This window comes from Symphalangus syndactylus, chromosome 19 (assembly GCF_028878055.3).
Source record: "Symphalangus syndactylus isolate Jambi chromosome 19, NHGRI_mSymSyn1-v2.1_pri, whole genome shotgun sequence".
Classification (NCBI taxonomy): Eukaryota; Metazoa; Chordata; class Mammalia; order Primates; family Hylobatidae; genus Symphalangus; species Symphalangus syndactylus.
The window spans coordinates 72503212-72512444 of NC_072434.2; the positions used below are offsets into that span (position 1 = coordinate 72503212).

At 59.8% G+C, this 9233-nt stretch overlaps 2 protein-coding genes and 1 long non-coding RNA gene across 3 annotated transcripts; 1 reads left to right on the forward strand and 2 right to left on the reverse strand.

Moving 5' to 3' along the window:
* Nucleotides 1-93: 93 nt before the first annotated feature.
* On the reverse strand, nt 94-4144 carry C19H1orf35 (chromosome 19 C1orf35 homolog). The gene is made up of 8 exons (XM_055234451.2): nt 2513-4144; nt 2278-2428; nt 1999-2044; nt 1834-1916; nt 1666-1738; nt 1431-1516; nt 695-829; nt 94-614 (listed from the first exon to the last, which is right to left on the reverse strand). Exons 1-8 carry the CDS (start codon nt 2604-2606, stop codon nt 494-496), a joined length of 789 nt encoding a protein of 262 aa, XP_055090426.1. The 5' UTR covers nt 2607-4144; the 3' UTR covers nt 94-493.
* Nucleotides 3564-4389, forward strand: LOC129458378 (uncharacterized). The gene is made up of 2 exons (XR_008649607.2): nt 3564-3702; nt 4137-4389. It is a non-coding gene; the product is annotated as an uncharacterized lncRNA (long non-coding RNA).
* Nucleotides 4390-6348: 1959 nt separating this feature from the next.
* Nucleotides 6349-8992, reverse strand: MRPL55 (mitochondrial ribosomal protein L55). The gene is given in 7 exon segments (XM_055234141.2): nt 6349-6582; nt 7331-7532; nt 7640-7662; nt 7664-7748; nt 7899-7982; nt 8105-8555; nt 8807-8992. Coding segments are annotated over 5 exon segments (495 nt in total). The 5' UTR covers nt 7925-7982; nt 8105-8555; nt 8807-8992; the 3' UTR covers nt 6349-6423.
* Nucleotides 8993-9233: the final 241 nt, after the last annotated feature.

The window sequence follows — 9233 nt, forward strand, 5'->3', positions numbered from 1 at the left end:
GTCTCAGACTCCTGGGAGACAGACCCCGGCTCCGACCTTCCAGTGGGATCTCATTAACTCCTGACACTGACCTTCCAATTAGGATGATATACCTTCCTTTTAAAATATATTTATTGAAATACAAAGAGTCAATATAAAGAAAAATAGAGGCCACCATACTTGGCCACAGTTAGACCGCTCATAGGCCCATGGCTGCTACAGCCATGGGCAGGACACAGAGGGAGTCCAGCCTCTACTGGTACGTCTGGGCAGGTTCACCTTCGTAGGGCAAGCCAGGGGCCATCCCTGCTATGCGAAACCTGAAGGTTTTCCAGGAAGCTGGCTGCTCCAGAGCTAGCTGTCAAGTCTTTAGCCCCACAGGCTGGTGCCCAGAGCCACTTCCACAGGAGCAGCCTCAGGCTTCACCCACACCCGAGGAGCTTCCGAGGCAGGAGGCAAGCAAGGTGAAGGGAGAGTTCAGGGTCCCACAATAGCAGTGAGCAGGGTCCAGCCATCAGGCCTCAGAGCCTCTGTCATGCCACCTGCGAGACGGGCTTCTCCTGTCCCCACTGTGTCCCCGCTTCCTCCTCTTACAGCAGGGGGAGTTGGAGTCGGAGTCGTGGTGGTGCCTGGGCCTGGGGAGACCAAGGGCAGTCACTCGGAAGGAGTCAACCAGGCCTCCACCCCAAAGAGGCAGACATGGACCAGGGCATACCTCTCGGGAGATGTGGGAGAGCAGGTGGCCTCAGCTGGCCTCCTGTGCTCTTTGTCTTTCCTCTTCTTCTCTTTCTTGTGTTTCTTCTTTTTCTTTTTCTTCTTCTCCTTCTTGCTTTTCCTGTGGCTCTCACAACTACAAGGAGGATACAAAGTGTGCCTCAGACCCTAGTCTTGCAGGCCAAGACAGTGAACACAAGCAGGCCTCATCCAGGAGATGAAGCCACCATCCACAAGTGCGTCTTTAAATCAGTTAAATCAGACTACAAATTCCACTCCTCAGTTACGTAGTAACGTGGCCAGTAGCTTAGAAACAGATGCAATATCCCCATCTCCACAGCACGGCCCTGCCCCACCCCAGCTGTGCAAGGGCAGGTTGACACCTTCCTACCTGCACCCACCAGGCCACTCTTGGGGTCAGGCCCAGGCTCACCACCCAGGAGAAGCCCTGGCGGTGCCACCCACGGCAGGAAAAGGCCCCGCCCCAGGTCCTGAGTGCCCTCCCACGGCACAGCCCCCGACCACTGCCAGTACTTAGGACCTCTCTTTAAGGGTGACCCGAGGAACTCCCCTAGAGAAAAACCTAGGAGTAAGTGGGACAGCAAGTAAAGTAGGGCAGGCCACCGGCCGGGCCGGTGCGCCAAGAGAAGCTGCCACCTGCCCGAGCGGGAGCCGCTCCGGTCCTCCCGAGACCCTCCAACCCCAGGGCGCAGCTCGCCCAGTTGGCGCAGCCTCACCTGCTTTCCGTCTGATCCTCCGCTCGCGGCTTCCTCCTGGCCGAGGCTGCCGAGGTCCCGGACCCGCCGCTCTCTACGCGGTGATGCTGCGGGAGAAGCGAGTTCTGGGGAGGAGTCTGCGGGCCGGCCCCACACCACGCCCCGCAGCGCCCCAGGAAGCTCCGTTCAGTGCCCCCGCCCCGCCCCACCCCACCCCTGTTGGCCCCTGCTGCGGTCAGGCGGGGTGGGGGATTACCGTGAACACAGACAGCCCCAGTTTGGCGGCCTCCTTGTCCTCTCGGGACATCGCCACGCGGCCCACGGAGCCACTGCAGGGACACGGCGATGAAGACAGTACGGCAGGGGCCCGCCTCACCCGAGCAATCGAGCCCAGTCCTGCCCTCCCCTGGAAACCCGACCGCACCTGGCGCTCCCCAGCCCCAGCAGCCGGTCCACGCCCTTCTCCTCGGGGTCGCCTCCTTCCCGCTTGCAGACTTCCGCGAAGTCCTGCAGGTGCGAGACCACAGGGAGCGCTCGGGACGGCCCCACACCCACGGCCCTCCACACGCCCCCCACCCCGGGGAGTTACCTCCTTGCTCAGGCCCGTGGGCTGCTTCTTCACGTTCTTGTAGCCACTGCGAGAGGGCCGGGGCAGGCGTCAGGACGGACGGACCTCCTCCCACCACAGGTCCTCACCACTCCAGCCTTCGTCCTCAGGGTCCCGACCGCGCGAGTCCCCGCAGTCCCGCCCGCGCCCTGCCCGACCCCCAGCCCCCACCCAGCCCGACCCCCAGTCCCCGTCCACGGCCCCACCCTGCCCCGGCAGCGCCGTCCCGGGCACCGACCGCTGCTGCCCGCGGACACTCACAGGGCGGCCAGCAGCGCCTCGCGCTCCGCCTCCCGCACGGCTGCCAGTTCCTCCTCGCGGCTCGGGCCCGCGCACGGCGCCCGGCCCTTGGCGTACCAGGTGAGGTCGCGGCCCTTCTGCCAGCGGCCTACGGGCGCCATCAGCGAGTTGCCTGCGTACGTAGACGCTGTGAGTCCAGCGCCCGCCCGGGATCCCGGAGCCCGGAGCCCGGAGCCCGCCCGCCGCGCGCACCCACCCAGGTAGTTCTCTCGCTGCTTGTCAGTCTTCACGTCTTCCCAGTTGAACTGGTCCTGCCCGCCGCGCACGCCTCCGCGACTGGAGCCGAACATGGCGCCGGGAAGGCAGTTGCCTAGGGCCTGCGGCCTGCAACCTGCAACCCGCAACCCGGGCCCCGCTACCCACTACCGTCAGACCCAGGCCCGACCCCGCCTCCGCGTCGCGCGCCGTGACGTCACTCCAGCGCCCACTCGGCTTCGCGCGCGTCTGCGCAGCGCACTGCCCCGGATCTGTGCTCCCGCGCATCACCTTCACGTCGCCTTTGGGCGCCTGCGCACTGCGCCTACCCGGCCCGGCGCGGGAACGCTTCTGAGCTGGACGTTTAAAAATGGTTAAAACGGGCCGGGCGCGGTGGCTCACGCTTGTAATCCCAGCACTTTGGGAGGCCGAGGCGGGCGGATCACGAGGTCAGGAGATCGAGACCATGGTGAAACCCCGTCTCTACTAAAAAATACAAAAAATTAGCCGGGCGTGGTGGCGGGCGCCTGTAGTCCCAGCTACTCGGAGAGGCTGAGGCAGGAGAATGGCGTGAACCCGGGAGGCGGAGCTTGCAGTGAGCCGTGATTGCGCCACTGCACTCCAGCCTGGGCGACAGAGCGAGACTCCGTCTCAAAAAAAAAAAAAAAAAAATGGTTAAAACGGGGCCGGGTGGGGTGGCTCTCGCCTGTAATCCCAGCAATTTGGGAGGCCGAGGCGGGCGGATGGCTTGAGGTCGGGAGTTCGAGACTAGCCTGTCCAACATGGTGAAATCCCGTCTCTACTAAAATATAGCCGGGTGTGGTGGTGCACACCTGTAATCCCAGCTACTCAGGAGGCTGAGACAGGAGAATCACTTGAGCCGGGAGGCAGAGGTTGCAGTGAGCCGAGATCGCGCCACTGCACTCCAGCCTGGGCGACAAAGCAAGACTGTCTCAAAAATAATTAATAATAATGTTAAAATGAGCCGGGCGTACGCGCGCCTGTAGCCCCAACGCTTTGAGGCTGAGGCGGGAGGATCTCGAGCCCAGGACATCGCGCCACTGCACTCTAACCTGAACGAGTGAGCGAGACCCTATCTCATAAAAAAAGAAGAAAACACACAAGATGTGCCTAGCTAACACCGCCAATTGGTCACTGCTAGCCGCGATTCCATATCGGGAGCTTAACAAGGTAATGACCTTAATGATTTGTGGAATTTCTGAGTATTACCCAGTAAACTTCTGGATGAACCAGCAGCTACCCAGACACCCTCAGAGCACTGGTCCCGTCCCTGCCGTGTTAAACTGAATGTGCACCCTAACTCCCATGTGAAATCCTCACCCCAAGGCGTTGGTGCTTCGGAGGTGACTAGGTCATGAGGACAGAGCCTTCATAAAAGGGACCCCAAGAGCTTTGTGCAGCTTTCCACTGTGTGAAGGCAGCGGGAAGCAAGTCTGCAGTCTGGAAGAGACCCCTTACCAGAACCTCAGCGTGCTGGGCACCCTGATTTTGGAGGTTGTGACGTCCCCCTGCTTCCCTTTTCCACTTTCATTCCCAGTGCTGACTGAGAAACAGAGTCCCTTGGCTACTCTGTGACCTCGCCAACGGTGTAATTTCCTCTGCAGACTTGAACCCGAGCCATAGCCATGAACGTTCCCAGGCACAGATGACAGTATCTAGGTTGTTGCTCAAAACACAGAAAGAAACTGGACCCACCCTGAGCCAGATTCCTTAAACCCTCATATAAATTCCATTTGCCAACCCCCTCCCCACGGACATACCTAGAGAGAACATTGATTTCTCTCACTGCCTATTGCAAGAACTGCTGCAGCCCACTCTGTACAAAAGCCCCACGAATAAATGCTCTGGGCGAATCACCCTAGCATGCTCAATCTGTAGAATCCTAACCAGCCCCATCTCAGGATGGTGTGGGGCACTCCCTTGTGGGAATTCTACTGCCACTTTTGGGGCAGTTCCAGCCACAGGTTGAACTGGATGAAACACAGGTCTAGTGTCCTGTGGAAAATTTGTTTCTTAGTGACCCACTCCATGGGCCAGACTATTAGAGCAGCCTGGCAGACAGCCACACGTCTGGCTCATCTGTCTACTTAGCAAGTACTGGCTGCCATCTCCCTCGTGAGGCGCTGCGTGAGCTTGCATCATGGAGCAGGTGCATGGCGAGGGCAAAGCAGTAGGCCACAGCCAGGCACACAGAAGGTGACTGGCCGACTCCTGGGAAGGCTCCCTCGGGTGTAGGGCATCATCTCCTGGGTGCCATTGCGGCTTGCCAGGCCAGGGTGGACTTGGGCCATGTGGGCAGGGCCCAGCTGTGGAGTCTGACCACTGACTGAATGTCAGGTGTGGTGGAGAGGGGATAGCAGGGCCAGGTGGACGTTGGGCAGGAGTCCAGGACGGCTCTGAGGCTCTGGTCTGGGCAACTGTGAGGATGAAGCAGCCACCTGTCAACATGAGGACTAGGTTTGTGGGGAAGACCTGGTTAGTTTTGAGCCCATTAGCCTGACAAGCTGTAGGCCACAGGAGGAGGGGTCACCAGGGTGGAGGTTGCATGGCCTGTGCCTGCTGGGTGGAGGCCCGGCTGGGGGCACTGGTCACAGTGGTGTCCTCTGTGACAGCAGCGAAGCTGGACCCAGGAAGGTGGCGGTCACGGAGTGGAGGGGCAGTGGAGATCCTAGGGGAGCCCACTATAGTGGGAGGAGGCTGGGTACAGTGGAGGAGGCCAAGTGAGTGCACAGAGTGGCTGGGCAGCTGGCTCTATATGCCACAGGGACTGAGCCACAACTTCAGAGACAGGGGCTCCAGGGAGGCTGCTCAGGAAGTAACCCTGCAAGGCAGAGTCCCAGGCGGCCACACAGCCCATCCATGTGAGGTCAGGCACTGCTGGGTCACAGGGACAGGGGCAGGGCCAGGGGACGTCCCTTGCAGGCTCTTCTCAGCAGAGCTGAAGGCTGGCAGGATGAACAGAGAGCCAGGAACAAGCTTAAGGGGCGAGGAACAGGCCTGCGAGGTGGGGACACTGCCCAGGCTCCTCAGTTATAAGTACTGTCATCACAGGGACATGACAGAGCACACTCCCACCTCCCTGGCAATCCCAGAACACCACTGCAAGAAGTCTTTGTTGGGCACTCCAGGTGTCAGAGAGACAGCCTGCCAGGTGGGACCCAGTAACATCCCAGGGCAGGGACAGGAAGCAGTCCAGGCCCTGAGCTGTCCAAAACCTGGGCTGGTGTGCGTGTGGAAGGTGCCTGCACATTAGCTGGAGCTGGTCCTGAGTGAAATCAGCCTCTGGACAGATGAAGGAGGGTCCGTGGATCTCCCTGGGCTGTGTGTAACTGCAGTGCTCTGCAGACCCCATTAGGAGTCAAGGACAACCAGGGCTGGCTGCTCCTCTGGGGACCCTCCCAGAACAGGACCTTCCCTGGGGCAGCCTGGGAATGCGGGGCCAGGGCAGGGAGCTGCAGGCTATGGTCCACATGGTCCTAGGACTGCCCCACCAAGGTTGATGCCTGAGTCTCACAACACCCAGCCCCTCCTAGGAACCAACCTGAGGGCCACTGTTCTGTCAGAAGGGCAGTCGCCTTGGTGCCCCTGAGGCTGGGAGGGCAGAGCTTAGAGCTTGGTGGTGTTAGGTACTGCCCACATGGTTGTCCATGTACACCACAGCCCCAGAGCAGTGTCCAAAACCCACAGGTTTGATCTACACCAACCTTCACCCTGCTAGTCCACTGAGCCCTCTCTATGCTTGAGCTAGTGCCTTTCAGGGGACAAGCTGCCAGTCTGGGGCACACACCAAGTGGGGAGACAGACACAGACTCCAGGTGGCAGCTTCAAGAACGAGCGATTTAAGAACAGCCTTCCCATCTTAGTAATGTCCCGGGGTGGCTGGAGCCACGGTCACTTCTTGGTCCTGGTCCAGAACTGTCGGTAGCGCTCCACATGAAAGTCATCGCTGAGCTCCTGCTCGTACTCCTTCCTTGACTGGAGCTGAGCCTCACGCTTCCGCAGCCTGGCCCGGCGCTCCTCAGGAGACAGGGTGTCCAGATCTGTGGGCATCTGCAGGGGACAGACCAAGTTTCGTCCATGTGGATTGAGGGACCTTGAGAGCTACTGGGGGGACAGCCCAGGGCCTTCCTCTCAACTTATGTCTTCCATCCTATGCTAGCTTAATTTTCAAACATTCTTATTGGTCTCTCCCTTCAAAGCTTTCAATCTTTAAAATAAATTGTTCTGTGTTTTCCCCAGATTTGATGTTTTTAAAAACACACAAGGCCAGGCATGGTGGCTTACTCATGCCTGTAATCCCAGTGCTTTGGGAAGCCTAGGTGAGAGGATTGCTTGAGCCCAGGAGTTCAAGACTAGCCTGGGCAACACAGAGAGACCCCATCTCTACAAAAAAATCTTTCAAAAAATTAGTGAGGCATGGTGGTGTGCACCTGCAGTCCCAGCTACTCAGGAGGCTGGGGTGGGAGGACCGCATGAGCCTAGCAGGTCAGGGCTGCAGTGAGCCGAGATTGTGCCTCTGCACTCCAGCCTGGTTGACAGAGCAAGACCCTGTCTCAAAAAATAAATTTAAAAAATAAAAACACACTACTGGTTAGTCCTATCTAATTTTGGTGCTTAGAGTCAGTTTTGGATCTAAGCCTTCCTCCACTCCTCCGACAACCACCTGCTCCCCTGACTGCTGTCATGTGGTACAGTGACCACAGCCACATGTCCATCCGAAGGCGACTGGCCACCAGCACCCCCACCACAGCCTCGACCCCAGTCCGGCACCTGGAAGTACCTGGAGAGGGAAGCTTACCGCCAGCATGCGCCGCGGCTCCCTGTAGCGGATGTGGATGGTGGAGCCATCCTGCTTCACCAGCAGCACGGGGTAGAGTCGTGCATAAGCCTGGCGGTGCACACGAGTGAGTGAGGCCCTGCTGCTGTCAGCTCGCCAGGAGGATGCGTGCAGGCGGCGGAATGCAGGTCCGGTGGCCTTCACGGTGCTCTGCCTCAGCCGGCTGCAGATAAACGTGCAAGCACTGGTCAGCCGACAGTGCTGCAGCAAAGTGCCAACATGACTGAGGCTGGCTGTGATGGGGCACTGCCGGGCCACAGGAGACACTACCAGAGCTGGTGACCCGTGCCAGGGGCAGGATGAGCCTCGGGGCTTCCTAAGGAGCTGCAGGCTGTGGTCAGAGCCGTTCTGGCCCCCTAGCCAGGAAGAAGCTGCCAGGCTGAGCAAGGGCACAAAGCTTCCAGCACAGGGGACAGTGGACAATAGCGAGGACTAGGGAGGATTAGAATGGCGGTTTCCTGCTGAAGAGAGGGGTTCCCTGGGGTGGCCCCTGAAAGTAATCCCCAGGGACCTAAAAGTCTATGCTTACCCAAGCAGGCTGCCCACAGCCGCCATTCCTCCTTAGAGCCCCAGTGGCACGTGGAGGTGGTCAGTACAGGCCCTGACGTGCAACCTGCTAGGCAGAGAATGAAGAGATCTTTTTTAAAAGGAAGGTTCTTCCACCTAATGGGTTCTCATCAAATCCCAGCCCAGGATGCTTCCAAGACACATGTAATCACCACGCCACTCACGAACCTCTCCCAGCAACCCTTGGACTTCTCAGAACCGCCTGTAGAGGTTTTTCCAAAAGCAGAAGTTGGTCACTACTCCCAAGGATTCTGAGTCAGCCTGCGGCAGGGCCCAGGCTGTCTGTTCTGGCCGAGTCTGCGAAACCTCTCTGAATGGACTGCAGCCTCAAAAGTGGAGCTGAGGTCATGTCTTGCTTTCTAAGGTCATTGCTAGTTTTAATCAAAACCCAGTGAGGTGAGGATTGTCATGCTTGCTTAAAGGAGAATGGAGGCCCAGGGCTACTTTGCTGTGACCTGGATTCCCATGGGAGTCTGTGCTGAGGTGTCCGAGGTAAAAGCCCAGTTTCCAATACTCAGATTCCAGGAGATGAGGCTGCACGGAGGCCGAGCGCCCAGCTTCCTCTGGCGTACCCCTGTCTCTCACCAAGGAAGGGACCTGAAGACAGGTCCGGCTGCCTCTAAAATGGAAATCCTGCTACGTGTCCTATGCCCACATCCCTCTCCCTCGGCCTCACCAGCACGGGAGCCTGGGGCTGGTCCAGGAGGGTCTTCGGGGGAAGCTCCCTCTCCCTTCCTGCTAGACTGCATGGGGACAAGCGCCCAGTACAGGTGCAGCCCCCTGTCCCCTTCCCTGCCTCCCTCCCTCCCGACTCCACCGGGAGGGTACAGCGCCCCCCGCCTCTGTTCCCGGTCCACACGAGGCGCCAACCTGCGGCCGCCACAGTCGCTGCGGAGGGGCCTGAGGACAGGCGGTCCTGACCCCCACTGCCCGGTGGAAACTAAGGCCAGGGACGAGGCCACACAGGAGGTCACAGTACACTCACTGCGTTGGGTGCTGCCGCGCTGCAGCCTACGGCGTCACTGGCAGGCGCTGCGTCGCGCGGTATGACGTGTTCCATGGCAGGGCGAGGCAAGAGTGGGCGGTGAGACACGAAGATATACCCCCCGTTGGGCGGGGCCGGCGCGGCGTGATGTAATCTCGGGGGCGGGGCGAAGCCTAGATGGGCGGAGCCTGCGGGGGCGCTGTGGCAGTACAAGGACCCAGGCGGGGCCGGCGAGGAGGTGACCTCCGTTCCTACGGGGAAGACCAGGGCAGGCCGGCGGGGTCGAGGGGGACCCGCGGGTCTGAGGGAGGA